We start from the raw sequence: 18,400 nt of genomic DNA, 5'->3' as shown, positions 1-18,400 counted from the left end.
ACTAATACCTGTGCAAGAAAACTGGCAGTGTTATCTACAAAGTATTCAAAATTATTCAAACACTGGATTGGTGTATGATAACATGATGTAGGATTTATTTTTGGTAATTTGGTACATGAATGCATCATTATGTTTTCACAATATCAGTGTGCTATTTACTGGAAATATAAGTTGTCACTATTAGACTGATACTGCCTATGAGTGAACAGTGTGGTTATGGCAGGTTAACTGCCAGTCCTCACTCAAACAAGCAATCATACAAAGACACACACACACCAGGTCTGCCTACAAATACGAAAGCTGAAAAACAGAGTTATTCGACTGGTGACCCAGTGGGAAAACAAATCTCGCCAAAGATGCAGTCTCCGGTCTTTGATCATTGTGAGGAAAAAGTATTATTCAGATCCTTCCAAAACTGAGACAGTCAAGGTCTGCATGTTAGTATTCCTCCCACTACTGACAGAATAATGACAGCTGCATATTTTAAGAAGGCATCTACTTTGTTCGAACACCTGCACAATACATCTTATACAAACAGTGTTTTACAAATAGTAGGCTACGTGGAAAATGTTTGGTCTGTATGCACCCCGTCTACACAGAATCAGCCTTCCAGGAAGAAGCAGTTGAAGAACCCAGCTGTTAGGGTTTCCCTCTGACCACTGCTGTGGATTATTTCATTTTTTTTTTAAACAAAGAGTTTTCATAAAGCTGTTTTCATAAATCTATATTTATTTTATGTGATTTTTTTTAATCACATCAAGAGTGTAATAAGCATTAGCGTCATCGATAAGCATTGATTCACAAGGCATGGGCACAAGTATAACCACATAATTGGAAGAAAAATAATAAAATAGTGGCATTCACAAGACCGCTCCCTCCTCGTACGTTTACTGTTGGGTTGTTTGTCGATGTTGCTTTTAATCCTTTTAAATGAATTAAACAGTGCACGACTTCAACATTTATGTACTTACACACATCCTTCCTCTCAACGAAAACTGAAACAGGAAAACAAAAACCTACAGGGTTTATGAAAAAGGCAGCTTAAAGTGAACAAACAGGAAATACCACAGGCCTTAATGATGGTATATCACTTACAGATGTTTTAAGGAGTCAGACATTCAGGGGATCAGTACTGATGGGAGAGCCCAGCTCATCTAAGCAGGCAAAGGAGTTTTCCACAGCAGCCAGAGAGCACAGACTAAGCTCAGCCTCTGCCATTCGCTTTGGGCTGAAGCAATAGCGTTTACGGGCTAGTATTGGGAAACCTGGATAGCAGTCCGCTGTCTTTCACAACCCCATAACACTGCATTCTCAAACTAATTTTCTCAAAACTTCCAAGACAGAAAGATTCATGCAAGCACGACAGAACTGAGGCAGTGTGTTAAATTTCGACACCCAAACCAGCGAGTGAAAACGGGAAGAAACGACGCAAACAAAAACTCCCCGAGGATTAAACAGCCGAAACGTGTGGTTCGCTAAACAAGTATGTTTATTTAGCTAGTGAGTCACGTAGATGAGAAAAAACGGGCCTTTCCATGACATTTATCAGCCTCGGGGCAAAAGCCCCACAGCCAGGAAGTCCCATAGTGAAAGCAGTTACAGAGATCGTAAGGAGAAGTCCGATTTAGACTGAGGTACGTTAACTTCAATGTTCGAGATGGTCAGATAAACTGGTGGCGTTGGAACACATTTCTCCTTAGACAAACGCACTTTCGTGCGACATTATTACATGAAGGGAAAAAAACAACAGAACAAACATGTGCATTACCTTTCATCGTTCACCACGCTGCATAATATCGACTTTTGGTACACAAAACATGTTGAAAATGAGGAAAACGGTCAGTCTACAACAAAATCACATGATCATTCCTGCTTGGGTTTCACCAGACAAGACCCCATCTGCTACTGAATAATGATATCCATCTGAGAATCGGGCAGCTAAACGCAGATTCAAGTAAAAGATTTGTTATACATATTTTAAATCTCTTCTGAAAGCGCTAAAAATCCATAAAGCGCTAATATTTCCAAAATTTGAAGGAATTAAAAAAAAAAAAGAAACTACAAACGAGTCTTGTGAAATCTTTAGAACCAACTACCACTGGTTAGTTAGTTAATAACAAACAGAACTCCAGAGAAAGTTAAGGGTATTGGTAAAAGCTTTTAGAAGGACTGAAAGTGCTTTAAGATACAGTTTAAGTGAGTTCTTTTCTTTCATTTATTGTGAGACAGGAGTATAAGGGCAGATGCACCAAAAACTGATACAGAACAGTCCACCGATGTGTTTAAAGTTCAGAGACGTAGTCTTCAGCGGAAAACATTGCGGAACCCTTTCTTCCTTGTAGTTAGGCGATTATTTAAGGGTTTACATCATTAGTGTTGCAGTTCTAGCAGGGACAGTAATCTCCATTGTGTTACTGTTTGGTTCTATTCCGCTCCTGTAAGGCAAAAGAGAGAGAAAGACATTATTGGTTGAGGCTGCTTATTGTACATGTGACAGGAGAAACCAAAGTTTCGCTTTCAAACAGAAACAGTGGGCGGTTGTGTATTCCCCGCTTTACTACTGGAGAGCTGCCATTCTGGCTCCGCCCATTTGAGCTGCATTTCAGATGGAGGGGGCGTGTTTTACTGAGCTCACACCCACAACCAGGAATTTACCCAACGCTCTCCTATATTACTCCCATTAGCCTCTAAAATTCAAAGTGTGCCTGGTAATGACCGTAAAGGAAAACACAGTTTCCAGAGGGGAAAAACTAAGATCAAAATTCAAAATTTGTCAACAGCAGGACATTTAAAATTGCCATGTGTAGTGTTTCTAGCACACCAGAAGAAAATGAATAAGTGGAATCAATTATATAGTTAGCATTTCCCTCTCTTGACAGTCAGATGTCATTTTTGAGCTGCCCCCACACCAAAAGTCACAGCAAAAATAAATAAAAAATACTGCCATTTGCTCTGAAGTCATTTTGACTTTGTCAGAGCCCATCAGACCTCACTCCCCATACTAATGATGCCGCTCCACTAAAACTGATGCCTCCGAATAATCGTCTCACGGAAAGACGAGCCTCACAAATCGGAAAAGGGAATTTGATGCCAATGAACAGAACGCATTTGCATCAGGAGGGTGAATCCGCAGACAAAGGTGAATTATTGCAAGTTAGGCCTACACGTTTATCTAATTAGCCCGAATGTTCCGGGCAGTAACTGGTGTGGAACGTTAGCTATTTGAAAGCCGCCCTACCCATTTCTCCATTTTGTATGCAAACCAAAAGGGAACTTGGATCAATGCCTATTTTATTTGATGATGCTATGATGCTAATATTCGTCATTAAATGTTAAGCACTTCCTCTTAATATTCACCAGACTGTCATTTTTCATTTGTTACTGGGCACACACAGGTTAATAATGCTGAAACCTTCCATTCAGAACACATTAATAACAAATGTAAGACACAGTAGCAAACAGCAGCCCCGCAGCATCTGAAATTACACACAGCACCGTGTTGTGTAGGCTACGCGTTGCTCTCAATCCCGTCTGTACTGCTGACTCGCATCATCAGAAGCATCCCAGTCATCCTCAGGATCAGACTATGAACCTAGCTTCCCCAAGTCTGAGACAAGCCTGCTCTACACAAATATTAGCCTACTCCGTGCCCCCGAGTTCAACCAACCAAGCACTTCCATGCACTACTGATGGCTCCATAATTTCCTAAATGTTGTTTATAATGTTTGGATTTTTTTATATTGAAATTACAGCTGACTTGTACTCTACTGCAGCTACTATCTGTTTCCAAAGAACATGCTGTGGGGGAAAACCAACATTTATTCAAAGGCTCAACACAGGTGCCAGGTATTCATTTACATACATTTCATGGGAATTTTCATCCGAATACGTTTCAGATGCTTACTTACTTACTGGCTCCCTTCTAAGCATTGAGAATGTGTGCAAAACCAGCCTGATAATTTATTTTTGTATACAAAGAAAATGAGAAAACTTCTGGAACATAGAGAATCCCTGATATGTCACACAACATGTGTAACTCGGGCTGTCAAATAAATGAAAAGGCAATGCAGGAAGATGGATAGCATAGCTACATGTAGCTACATACTTAAAATTTGTGAAGAATGAAGACAGGTCACTGTAGAGACAATGCTGGTTAAAATGCAAAGGAGTCAAACTTCAAGTGTAACAACTTGACACAGACCAGTTTAATCCAGTTTCATTCAGAAAACAAGAAGCAAGCATTCAAGCTCACCAGTCCTTTTTGAAAAAATCCAAAATGACAAAAATGTTGTTCAATTTCATTAAATCATGGTACACACTAGGCAAATCTGAGTCTCTGTTGCACAAGATGGCCACAGCAGTGGGCTTCCAGAAAACTGCCAGCAACCTCTGAGAGGCACAAGGCAAGCGTTTGGAATTTTATTCCATTTAGGCCTATTACGCACTCTTTCACAGGACAGAAATGGGCAACTAAAGCTCACATTGTGTTTTCACTCACGGCTTCACAGACCATAAAAACCTTGTACGGAACCTTTCGCTTTCATGGCCAAACACCAGCTCACTGAAACCAAGGCAGATCAAATGTACCAAACAGGGAGAAGGCATGTTCAGCTTACACAACGGCACAATCTAAGACCTCATCCAGCGATGTCATCATATGCACTGCAGGCTTGAGGAGGCAAATCATGGTCGTTTTGGTGAATGCTATCTTACCAAGTGAAACCATGATTTAAAATACTGTAATATACGACACATAACAGAATATTCAGTGGAATTTAAGGCGCCGTGACAAAACATGTCTCAGTTTTGCAAATTGTGCAACCTCCATGTGACAAAAACACTACGTGGAGACGGTCCCCAAGCCAACCTAAAGCAATGTCCATGGCTAAATGAAAAGATTTGCATAGTACACTGCTTACTATCCCATTAGGACACTGAGGGCACCAGCAGCACTGGCCAAGCGACAGAATGACTCGTCACCACACATCAATGAAAGCCAAAAAATGTGTGAAAACAAAAACGAATGTCAACTTGTCAGTGACTGGCAGGCAGCCTGGGTGTTCAGTGTGCCTTAACATCCGAATGCAGCTCACATCCAGATTTCTAGTTTAGCGATCTGTATGACAGCACATCATGGACAAGCCTATATGACTACTTTCACAATGCAAACGCTTTAAGAAGTCGCACCAAGATCTTAGGAGGTCATTATTATAAAATATTAGGCTACATGCTGTAATGACCAGAATAGTTTAATCTTATTACTACAGAAGCATCAGTAAACCAGATGTAGGCTATAGATTTCTTTATATTTTTTGTATAATGAATTTTGCTGTATCTTGGCTTTGACAAATAAAGCATCCAAATGTGTGATATATAGGTTACACTTAAGCCAAATTTAAAAAAAAAATTATGTTCTTTTAACCATCATCTTTTCGCGGCATGTTTAAAAATATTCAAATTTTATTACTGCTTAATATTCCAGAGTACACGTTTTTGTGTCTATACGTTTGTCATCAATTTTTTTTATTTATTTTTTTTTTTTTGTGCAGCGTAAGACAGTGCTACATGTCGGTAAACTTCAAACTAAACTAACCTCACCCAGGCCTCCATTAACCATTCCAAGCAGAATAAGAAGTATGATAAAAAAGCATGTTCCTGGTCCTTCGATCACCATCACCAATCATGACACTGATTAATTATACAATATGCTAATTTTACAGGGCATTGTTCTGAAAAGAAAATGTTTCTTTGACGGTAAATATGGTAATTGACCCTATATGTCAGATCAGCTTAAAAGGTTTCCTACGATTTCCTAAGAAATCTTATTATGCAACTGCAATCTAACATTGTCACTCCTTCCATTTATAAAGCAATAAAGTGGGCACTACAACGAATTTCCACAGAAAACGCCGCACTTCATAAATATTTTATGCGCACATTTACACTGACATATGGCATGTGAACAGACAGGAAGGAGGGAAACATTCAGGAGAAATGCTGTCACGTGAAGACCAGGAAGTTTTCTGAAACAAACTAGCCTAATTATGGACAGCCACAGGCACAAAACTTAGGCTGCCATTCACAGATTGATTTTCTCCCAGGCATTCTAAACCCCAAGTAAGCAGGCTACCTGCTCTTTTGATCCTTCGGCTACTTTACAGACCCATCATGCAGACCTATCATCTTTTATAAATGTGACAGTTTTCATAAAATGATAGGGTGCCTTCAAAATGCCCATCAAAAGGTTAAGCAACACTACAGTCTGTACTGATGATAGTTTGCTTTTCAGAAAAACAGTAGCCAATGAAAAATGAAAGATATGACATTTTCACTGGTATGTCATCATAAAGTCCTGAAATTGAGCTAAACCATCTGACTATGAGTAAGTGGGTTTCCACATTTTTGAAATGAACTTCCCAACTGACTAAAGGCAAACTATCTCATACATAACAATTGCATCAACAGCTCCTGTCTCATCAGCTGGATGGAGTCCAGTGTTGCCCACGGGTTAAGAATTGATTTGTGGTGATCCTGTGTGTCTGTGTTTCTCCCTGTGAGTGTGCTTCTTTTTTTGTTCAGGTGGGGAGGACTTCTGAGGATTGTAAGTACTATTGAACTGTATGGTAACTATTAACAGGTTATTCATTTTCTTTCAGTACAGACAAGAGTTCACATTACTGCCAACTGCGTTGTGTTTGAAAACCCTCACCAGCTTCATGCAGTGGAACACTTGAGCCTACAAACTCTCATTCACTACACACACTTCTAATTAGCTACTATTTTAATTACCTGACTGTTCATTTTACCACAGTTACTCTAGCAATAATGCTATAGAAACCTACCTGCGATGCAGTTTCTCCCTCCTTTTCCTCTTGCCTACTTTTTAAAAAGATTTTTTCTATACTCATTTAAAAGCAAAAAGTTTACATTTCCATTAGCTACCTCTAGCCATCCAACACAGCGTTAGCAGGATGAACGATGATGCTTGCTAAATGCTAGCTAACGTTAATCGAAATGGTGTTGATAACTTTTCAGTCTGGTTTAGGGTAGAGGACACTGTCATTTGGGAAAAACGATGCAGAACAAAACGATGCAGGCTAAATTTGACCAATTCTGTGCAACGTTTAGTTATCTGGCACAGATATGGGCACACAACTGCCCTCCAAATTATGTTTGTGTTCACGCACTGATTCGCGGCTGCCCAGTTCTACTTGTGCCCGAGTATGAGCTACGAGAGGGAGGGGGGGGCAGCTGGTACAGTGAAATTACAGTCAGCTGTATCACTGAAATTTGAAAGAAAAAATAATACAAAAGTGTATTGTGTTGCTTACAGAAATAAAAGACTAAATACCCCCCAAAAAATTTGGGGGGAGCAAATCTTTTTTGGTGGGCCGCCAAAATAAATTAATTGCATGGGAAACACTAGGAGTCCCCTGGCCAACTGTGAGACTAGAAATGAACCTCAAACAACACACTCATTTATCTACCATCATCACTTCCCATCTGATGTTCTCTCTGTATAATAAAAACATGAACGAAAAACCATGCAAATAAACTGCATATCGTACATGCCATCAACAGCAAAGGAAAAAATCAACACAGCAGATCAAAAAAATAGCGTCACCAGCTTTCTGTGACGCTAAATGCAGCTAATGAATGGTGGATGCCATACCTCTGCCCCAGCCCATAACAGAATACATTAAACATCTAAAAAACATTAAAAAACAAGTTAAAAAACAATAAAATGTTTGTGTTTGTGGTAGGCCTATATATTCTAAATGTGCACAGCATGACACAGCCCGAATTGTGGGTAGTCAGTGTTAGTCTATTGCACATAGCCATGGTATGTCAGGAAGGAATCCATACAAGAATCCATGTTCCGTGTTTACTCAACTATAACAACGTTTGAGTCTCTGACAGGGATAAAACTGACTATCAGAGTAGATTGTACTCTATCAGGCTGGATTTTACACTGAACGTTTGACTGTGCAAATGGCGCGTTCAGACCAGGCTGACAGTAAGAGAGGCGAAGAGAGCAGCGCGGTGCGTCCACCCAGAGCGAGCGCAGAAAAGTGGGCGGGCCTACAGCCCCACTGAGGCAGGCTGAATTAACGATGGGCGCAGGCTCAGAATGATACTCGCACAGCTTTACACACGCACACTTTCAGTCCCATTCCTTAGGAAAACGCTGACTGCGCTGGCTTGCAGCATCAGCGGCAGGAAAGCAATCACCTGCGCGGGATCCATTACATCTTGGATACCACAACAGCGCAGCCCCAGCCGTAGATCTAAATAACGTTCGCGGGATACTTGGGGCGCTATCAAAACTTTCCAAACGACCCTTTCAAAGGGCATGATCGTTCCTCCAGGAGCGCGCAGGGGGACTTGCAGGGAAACTTGCAGAGAAACTGAAACAGACTCCAAGTAGTACTAGCCCACCTGTGTACCCTTCTCTGTGTTTACATTTGAAACTGCACTTAAGAGCTTTCAGAAATTACAGCGCAATCACAAGGTTATATGCAGCTTGCAGCTCTTTTATAATTGGCAGACTGTGATTACCAGTGGGAAAGAGGGATCTGACTCAGTCATAGAGAGCAATAGATATTAATAGGTACAGTCCAACCTCACCATTACTATAAAACACTCCCTCTAAAACATCAAAACAGGGTCAGTCTGGGAACTGTAGGCTTGGGTTTAGCCTATACTGTATGAAACCTGATGACACAGTGACCCATGTGATCAATAATAGCAGATCTGCATATAATGTGGATGCAATGAAGTGCACCAGATGAAATCAGACTTTAACTATACATGCTTAAAAGTATTATAAATGAGCAAGAGAGTCTCCTGGTTGTACTTGCACATTACACACAGGGCTAGTGTCACAAGCTAGAGACAACAAGCGAAGCGTGATTTGGGGAAAATTATAAAACTTCTGCTTTACATAGACACCACAGGTAGACAAAGAGCAGCTGTGGCATTAACCCTACCATTATAGAGGCAGGCAAACTGTGCATACCATTTTGTGTTTGGAGAGAAAGGGATCATACCAAGACTAAAATTAGAGGTTACAGTACACATTATCAACCTGTCTTTATAATAGCCAACTACATACTGACTGGTTTCAAAGTGGCAGATTTTTGAGAATGGCAAAAATATGTCCGTTCTCAGTAGATTCAGGGATGGGTTCAAATGGGCAGGATTCCTTGGGTTATAACTACTGCGTTTCTCCCAGCGATAAACTTTGAGGTGTATTGTGTGCAAATCCTTGTGCGAAGATGTGCTATATAAATAGAATTATTGATTGATTGATTGTACAGGCGTAGTGCCACACAAATTAAGTGGCCCAATTGTAAAAAAAAAATAAAAATCACCCCAGTCAAATTGTGCAGTAGGTACCTACTAACCAACTAGCAGGCTCAGGTTGCAAACAGATGATTGAATGGATACAGTACAGTAGAGCATGACATCATATTACCATAAAATCTAATGCCAGCATGAGATTTCATTGCAAGGAAGGTTGCCTTACCTCAATGAAAAAAAAAGGGAAAATAAATACCCACCCTATCCAGTTTTAAAACCCCAGTCACAGCAATATTATGTAAAACCATGGTACACGCGCCATATAGGCTAGAAGACATATAGGGGCCTATTATATTCCATTCAGTTACCTGATTGCAACCTACTGAGCCTACTAATTGGTTGAGTAGGTACACACTGCACCACACGATTTGACTGGGGTCTTTTTTCCCCCCTAAATGGACTGCATTAAATGAAATTATATTTGGGTGGAAATACACATGCTTGTCTGGATTCATTGCGGCTTGCCACATGGGTACAGGTGGCACAGCTATGGCTGAACAAACACAGCTGCTGATCTCAAATCTGGGGAGGAGGAAAAAAAAAAACAACCGTTTTTGCTTCAGAGCAAATGCTCTACATAAGCATCCAGGCCATTTTAAATGTGTCATTTACTGCGAGGAAAGCATTAATTCCCCATTTGCCACAATAACCAGCCTGAGGGGAAACTGTCAGTAAGGTATGGAAGCAGTCCCAGCTATTTGGTTTGAGCCAATAGCGTTGGATTTCATACGTGAAAAAATGTAGGCCACTTCTGCTGTAAAAGGCAAAGAACAACCTCAGTTTCTGGTTCCTGGTCAGAATTCCCCTTTGACACGTGGGTGTGGTGAACATACCACAAGCAGGCTTACAGTCACAGCCAAACAAACAACAGGAAATGTATACAAGCTGTACAAATGTACAACAAGTAAACAAGACAAAGGGAACAAGAGGACGCCATTGCAAACTGATGCATCACAAGGCACAAATTTCAGAATAATTTTTGACATACAGTCACGCTTGTTGCATACTTGAAGGAATCTGTGCATCAGCAAAAACGAGTCACTGAGCTGAATCAATCCGGCCAATGGCGGCGGGGAAGTGAGAAGTTAAGAAGCCACCACTACAAGCGGTCACAACAAGTACAAAGAGCCCTTGTAACTGTACAACTGAACCTGCACCCCGATCCAGGATAAGCTGTGGCCCCATTCACTCCTTCCCCGATTCATGCGCTTAATTTACTGTGGTCACAGAGGCCGCACCCGACTGGGCGTGGGAGAATACGGGCTGGAGCAAAAAGCATGTCGTTTGGGAAGCGCCAATCAACGTCTACACTCGGCTATTCAGCAGGAAGTGACTTTAACACAGTGTTCATTTGCACAATAAGAAATACTGCAGCGTTATCTTCGTTGTGTACTTAAATCAGGAATCCTTCATCCAATGGACAGAATAACCGAATCATTTGGCCACGGTTCATGTTTTTTGTTCAGCAGAAGTTATTTATACAAATTAACAACTTGAAGACCTTGACGTTGAGGAAATATCTTTGTGGAGAAGTGAGACAAATTAGCCGGTGGCCTATGGTTTACTTTTCCATCATTCAAAAACATTGATTTTAATTAACAAAGGGAGTTGCTGTTCACATAAAGAAAGATCGTATTTCATTAAAGCCCTTAATACATTGCCTGCATTCTTGACTTGCTATTCTATCATGCCTCTAGTACAAACGTATGCAGAGACAAAATCAGACTTTCAACTGGTTCTCACATGCAATCACTTCTGGGAAAGAATTAACTAAACAAAGCAGGCCAGGGATTTTCTTACAGATTTTGACTGACATTGGGAATCGGCCATTTTACTTATGGCTCATGAAATAAAAGCAGATTCTAAGTGCAGCAGCATGAAAGCACAAAGTGTTGGTACCTGGGCTAGGCCTGAACGGTGCACTTCAGATCAAACCGTGCATAGCTATCCAATTTGCAATAAAGCACGCAGTGCAAAGAACAGGAAATTGCCAGGAAACCAGAGGAAATAGCCGCATTATCGGCTCTTTATGGATTGCTTACACTAAGCTGTTTATTGGTTGTTGATTTTATTGTTGAAATGGCAGGCCTACATCACTTAAGTAAGCAGATATGAACAGTGATAAGAGATTACACTGCTAACAAGCTTACTTAAATCAGCAGAAACTGAAAAATAGGCTCAGCACAGGGACTACAAGCTAGCTCGTTTGTTCCATTCTTGCAGTTTTTTTCCCCACATCTATTTCAATTCCCTATAGGGGGCAGAGAAAAAGGCCTGATATATCAGGCAATTAAAAGCATAGGTTTAGGACCTAAGCCCAAACACAAGAGTTTGTTGATATTTGATTGAAGAGCAAGACACCGTGTCAGCACTAAAAGCATTCTAATGCACACAGGCCAAGCAATTTAGCTGGCACTACGAAGCAGCCTCCATCGTCTCATCAAATGGGCACAGCAGGAACTCCTTTTAGCTGCTGTTGTGCGGTGGGAATTGTATTAAAGTTGAGCTTACCCTACGCATGGCTTCCTCCTCCTCCTGACGCTTTTCGTAATGTGCAAAGTCATCAAAGATTGAGGTGGTATGCTTGAAAGTCGCAATAATTTTAAGCACTTGCTTTGCCTTTTCTAGGGGCACTTCCTGCGTGTCCCTGGAGTTGGTGACGGGTTTGTTGTCGTTGTTTTCCAGACGGATGTGCCGCAGCTGGTTGTTGGGAACGTCCTTGACGAAGATCCACTTCACCTCGAACTTGCCCTTCCACTTGTCCTGAGACCAGACCCCGGCGTAGGCGTTGTAGTCCACGGCCGACTTCATCTCGGCCACGCCGCAGAAGTGTCCGCTGCCGTTGACGCTGAAGAGCAGGTAGAGGGGGCCCTTGGCGTTGAGGGAGCGGTACGCCGCGTCCAGACGCTTGTTGCCGTGCTCGGTGCTGCACCAGATGGAGTACTTGATGGAGCGGTGGATGTCGTCCTCCGAGTAGCTCTTGATGATGAACACCCGCCCGTTTTTCAAGTTCCAGTCAAAGTCTTTGGGGTTGTAGTTGTTCAGGGCCTTCAGCTTCTCCAGCACTGGGTGGACCTCCCCGGGACAGGGCGGGGCACTCATGGGGATCCCCGTCCCCATGCCAAAGTTGTCCACTCCACTGTTCTGGTTAAAGCTGGTGCCCCGGTTGCGGGGGGCAACCCAGCGGTTCTGAGGGGGCGTGGGCTGCTGCTGGGGCGGCTGGAGGGGCTGGGGCGGGCCGGGCTGGGGCGGGTGCTGCTGGGGAGGGTGCAGGGGGCCCGGGGGCAGGGGCTGGGGCGGCTGGGCCGACTGCAGCTGCAGGTGGTGCTGATGTTGATGTTGATGTTGATGCTGGGGCTGGGGATGGGGGGGCAGCTGGCTCTGCATCAGCGGCTGGGGCGGGCCCAGGAGCTGCTGCTGCACCATGGGCTGGGGGGGCAGCATTTGCTGCGCTAAGGGTGGCTTGGTGATGGAGCCCTTGTCGTCCCAGGTGCCAATGTTCATGTTGTGCTTTATGGGAGGCGGGGGGATGGCGGCCCCGCACCCCATGCCCATGTTGGCTTTGGGCTTCAGCTTGGGCTGGGGTTTGGCGGGTTTCCGGGCGATGGCCGCCCACGAGGTAGGCTTGGGGGCAGAGGAGCTGACGGGGGGCATGCTGTTCATGGCCATGCTGCTCATTCCCGCCGCCGCCCCCAGCGGGGAGCCCACCGTCTTGGTGACGGCCGCCATGTCGGAGCCCAGCTTGAGGCCGCCCATGCCCTGCTCGATGCTGCTCAGCCCCGGCACTTTGCTGAGCTGCGAGTCGCTCCCGAAGCCCGCCTGGCCGTCGGCGATGGCGCGGCCCAGGGAGCTGGGGGCGTAGCCGTAGCTGTTGCTGTAGGCCGAGCTCTGCGTGGACTGGCCCTGAGACCCGCTGGTCCCCCAGGTGGAAAAGTCCGCGTTCCCGGGGAAGAAGTTGAACCCGTGCTGGCTGAGGAAGGGAGGCGTGTTCCCCAGCGCCCCAGGCTGGCTGAACACCCCATCCGGGATGAAGTGGTGCTCGCCATTGCTCATCTGTCCATAGGTGGTCAAGTAGGGCATGGGAGGGTCTCCAGCAGTGGACCACGCGGCCTCGCCCAGGGAGTAAGGGAACCCAATGGATGGAGCATAATAACTAGGCATGTAGGGATCAGACATTGGTGGATAGCTGTTACTCTGTGAGGAGGAAAGATAAGCGGGTAAGGCTGGTGGCAAGCCCTTCTGCTAAAAATGTTAAGTGAGCAGGTTCCACTGAATGTGTGGCTAAAAGTCAACTGTCTCATCAGAGGCCCAGTGATGCTGATCAAAACGACTGCTGTAAAATATCCCCCAGCACTTCCTGCTCCCATCCACGGCAACTGAATGGGATTTAATTAAATCGCTTCTCAATTGTAACTGAACAAGATTTCAATATTACACAAAGATAAAACATCTGCCGTCTGCATTATTTCAATGTTCCTAATAGGGCTACACTGCAAATATCATAATCATATGTTTCTAAAGTTATTTACCACAACAGTGCCTCGTGAAATAACTGTTTGAATGCCTCCATTGAAACTCCAGTAGACCTGCAGTATAGGGACACAAAATGATTTCCTACCTCATTCGTCATCCACGTGCCGGCCCATATGAGGCCTATGACTGAATGGAGGGTTATGAGCAAATGTCGAATCCCTGCCTGTGCCTTATTCTCATGGGATTTCAGGCTTGATTGAAAGGGGATCAGCTAAATGTGTGTTTGGAGCTGTTTAGCATTTGCTTCATTTCATTGCCCTTACAAATGGCTGCTCGGAGAGAGAGTTTCTCCCACTTCCTGCAGGAGACACCTCATAATTCTGGCAATATGAAAACCCAACGAGCTAGATACTACTCTAACGGCGCTTACAGCACATGTCAACAAAACACTGCAACAGACGACAATTCATTAAACAGACAGATGGGGTCGCTTGAAGGTTTTACAGAAGAAATACTTACCTGGGGACGGAAAAGGAAAAAAAAAAACCTCCGAGTTCAATCAATATAATCCTCAAATAAAAATGTGGGTCAAACAGGGCAAATTAACTCACCTGATTTGTCTGGTTGCTTAGATAAGGCTCAAAGTCATCATCGTTTACAGCATCTTTCTGATGCATTGAACCGTTTTGAACTATAACAGGAGCACAGGAGAGAAGCAGAGAAGGAAAAAAAGAGTTAAAATTCCAAAAATAACAAAACCACAGACAATAATACGTCTAACAACGTTCACCATTGGGATCTGTTTTTTTTAGCCAAACAACAATCAGGATATAAACCCCACATCAATGTTGTTTTTCTACACTCCATAAAATCAAATTAGGAAATTTTCTATGCACAACTTTATCTGCTACATTAATCAGAGTGATATTGTTTTACACAAATAAATGTCAGCTGTTTATACCGTCAGACTGACGGATGCAAACTACCTTCTGGCAACTGCAAAACCATTCTTCTGCACAGGCCCAACAAACATCCCTCGACTAAGACCAAAAACTGCCGGCAGGGCACAAGCAGGCCTAATTCTTGTTGTTTCTTTTGTGAAGCCAACATCAATCCACTCCTCAATGAAAGCAAAAATACTGTGTTCAGCCAAACCCTCTTTTCCCAGCATCAAGAAAAGCATTTGGAAAATGTGAGGGCGATGATGATGATGCTCCTTTATTAATATTCAGCACATACACAGAGGCATTTCTGATTTACTCGTTTTCACATGCAGCTTGGGTAAGGCTAGTTATGGAGTGTATTTTCACGGTATCGGAAACGGTGTGTGTAACAAGTATTCATCAAAGATTGCAGACCCTCACCCCTTAGACTCAGCTTCAACTGGCAAACTGGCAAAACTGCATCCCTTAATGTATATAGAGGCAGACATGCTAATATATTGATCCAAAGGCATTAATTTCATGTGAGAGATTTCAGCAACCATTGACACTAAAAACATGATTGTTTCAAAGTTCTGCTGCAACATAATCTTTTCAGAAACCCAATTCAAAGATCTGTCGGCCTACATCCATCACCAGTGACATCCAAATCTTTTTTTCTGGTATGTTAGAAAAAAAATGCCAAAAAAATCTCTATTAATATTATAAAATCTACATACTGCCAAACATATAAACAAACCCAGCAAAAATGCAGAAAATAACTGTATCCAACTAGAACCTTATAATCACAAGTACAAAATGTGCACTTAATGATATAACTGCATTTCCTTGGGTTTAAAGTTCAAATAGGCTACATTTCCACAAGAGAATTTCAAGCATTCCTGTTACATAGAATCTCTTGCTACAGGAACTGTATCACTGAACACTTGGCAAAATTAGTTAAACTAAAATCCAAAATGTGACACTATACTATTCAGACCCACAGATCCCAGTGCGGTGAGGTACCTGTGTAAATCAATTGTTTTAATTCATCAGTAAATGCAAATGAACAACACAATGCAGCAAAACCCAGCATATGCACATGACCAGGTGTGGGGACCCCTGCTGTAAGAGAAGGCTGGGACAGAAGGAACCAAGGCCAACACCGTGGCATCTCTAAATCAGATATGCCAGTCATTTCAATGGTAAAACAACTGCTCTAAAAATGCAACCATTTGCTGATTTGAGATGGAAAAAAAATGTCAAACTATACGAATGCGTCACCTTTGTCTCTGTTGCAGCTGATTATAATCGATATAGGGAAAAGCATATCTGTGCATAAGTAAAAGGGTTATGTAACTTACCTTTGTTTCCTTGTCCCTTAGGTCTCTGGCATCATGATGTTTGTGTGCGCATCGGTAGAAGTGGGGAAGGGGGAGAAGAGGGTCGTCAGTCTACGCACATCAGTTTTGACAAGCTGCCAGGCTACCCAGCAAAAATAAACAGTGAAATAGGCGTTGGGCGCACTGAGATCAACCGGTAATGAGAACTCCAAAGCAGCGGCCCAGGATCGCACTGCAGCTTTTACCACTATCTATCTCCGTAGCTCCGACGTAAATTATAAACAGGAATTTTCTCGCTTAATATACGCACCGCAGGCTAGTAACATAGTACTTTTTTGACCGGATGTCGTACACTCTCACAACTACACACGCACAACTAAAAAAATCCCCCGTGCAATACAAGCTAACTAAGCGTTATTGAGCTAGCTGCATAACAAGCCAGTGATGCGCTGGACTTTTCTGAGCTAGGCAATCAGTGAGCTGGTCTGTCCTCGGCCTTCAACCATGCAACAAACAAGATACTTACCCTGGCATACTGGCATGGCTATCTTAGCAACTAGCACTACTGCTGCTGGCACAGCTCACACTGTGGCAGTGCACACTCGGTAAGGCACAGGAATGGTAGCTAAGAGGCTAGTCATCTAGCCACGTTGTTAGTCAGCTAAAAAGATAGAAAACTTAAACATCATACCTGATCGACAGTGGTCGCAGACATCCTCCAGGAACCAGAGCTGATTGCTATTTGTTACTGTCCACGATCGCTCCTACTTCTGTGGTGGTACTGGTATTTTCTCTCTCGTCTCGGGTTATTCAGTCTCTGTATTTTTAGTCCGTGTTTTCTCCTATTACAAAATAGTCGTGTGGTGATGGATTGTAAGGATACCAACTTTTTATTTGCTATCAATATTGGATGCGGAAATGATATCTCGTTTTCCTCAACCACACTCGCTCCCTATAACTGTTTCTAATGTCAGATTAAAATATCCCTTACTCTATCGCGCTTCCACAATGGCGGAGAGACTCCGATTCTCGCTTCCGCTCCACAGTTTCGTGACCTTCCGGTCATGACGTTCCGAGTCATCTTCAAATGCTCCAGCCGGTGTTATACGGAACGAAAAACACGTTTTCAGCGTTCAAAAATGGCTTACTTACAGTTAGTTACATATACAAAACACTGTCTATAAGTCATTAATTCAAACGTGCAAAATCTAGGCTTGCCACTAAAAGTATTGATATCAAAATTAGGCCAAGTTACAATAAACAATATTGGCTATAGCTACCTTGCAAACGCCACATTTCTAAATTAATGTTAGCTAGGCCTATAGAGCTAGCTCTATACAAGTATGTTGCTAGAGGATCTGTAGATGTATCTGTACATTTATGTACATAAAATACCGTGTTAAAAACACATCCATTAAAAAATATGACAGACACTTTAATTTATTTGTCATTCATGGTAAAGGTAACATGATTTAATACATGCCTACAGTATGTGTTTCTTCCAGGTAGTATGCATGTTTTGCATGAATGTATGTGTATGCATGTCTCTAACATACAATTATATGCATAACTATTATCAGTTACTTAAAACAAAGTAAAAAAATAAATGTTATCTCAAACACATTTTCAATGTACAAAAATGCCAGGTTACTCACACATACAAAGCACTTTGCAAGCCATTCATTAAAATGCAATATCTAGGCCTGTCATTAAAAGTATTAATATCAAAATTATGTCAAGTTGCATCAAACAATATTGGCTATCTTAGCTCACATAAATTGAACTAGCTCGATTCCAAAGCAATGCTACTCAAAGTTTACTGGAGTATTTCAAGTAACTTGGCCCTGTGTTTTTCCCTCTTACCATATGAACATAATGTGCTTGTTCAAACTATATGAGATGAAGTATACAAACTGGGCTCATTGTTACCACATCAGCTATAACACCACACATTTCCCAGAGCAAAAAAAAAAAGGCACTAAAGTCATTATGTTTATGTACAGTAAGATTCTTCATCTCTGGAATACATTACAGGCATTTAGCAGACGCTCTTATCCAGAGCAACTTACACAACTTTTTTTTTTTTTTTTTTACATAGCACTTTACATTGTATCCATTTATACAGCTGGATATATACTGAAGCAATGCAGGTTAAGTACCTTGCTCAAGGGTACAACGGCAGTGTCCTTACCCGGGAATCGAACCTGCGACCTTTCGGTTACGAGCGCAGTTCCTTACCCACTGCGCCACACTCCGTCCCACAGACGCAGAATAGAAGCAGTTCTTTTTCTTTCTGTTCCT

General features: G+C 42.6%; 1 protein-coding gene across 1 annotated transcript; it reads right to left on the bottom strand.

Moving 5' to 3' along the window:
* Nucleotides 1-677: 677 nt before the first annotated feature.
* On the bottom strand, nucleotides 678-17,156 carry ythdf3 (YTH N(6)-methyladenosine RNA binding protein 3). The gene is made up of 5 exons (XM_035415514.1): nucleotides 16,791-17,156; nucleotides 16,121-16,145; nucleotides 14,448-14,527; nucleotides 11,875-13,557; nucleotides 678-2,435 (listed from the first exon to the last, which is right to left on the bottom strand). Exons 1-5 carry the CDS (start codon nucleotides 16,812-16,814, stop codon nucleotides 2,412-2,414), a joined length of 1,836 nt encoding a protein of 611 aa, XP_035271405.1. The 5' UTR covers nucleotides 16,815-17,156; the 3' UTR covers nucleotides 678-2,411.
* Between the last annotated feature and the right edge of the window lie 1,244 nt (nucleotides 17,157-18,400).

The sequence above is a fragment of the Anguilla anguilla genome, chromosome 4 (assembly GCF_013347855.1).
Source record: "Anguilla anguilla isolate fAngAng1 chromosome 4, fAngAng1.pri, whole genome shotgun sequence".
NCBI classification, from domain to species: Eukaryota; Metazoa; Chordata; class Actinopteri; order Anguilliformes; family Anguillidae; genus Anguilla; species Anguilla anguilla.
Note: the sequence above shows the minus strand (reverse complement) of the source record. Positions and strands in the feature narration are given on the sequence as shown.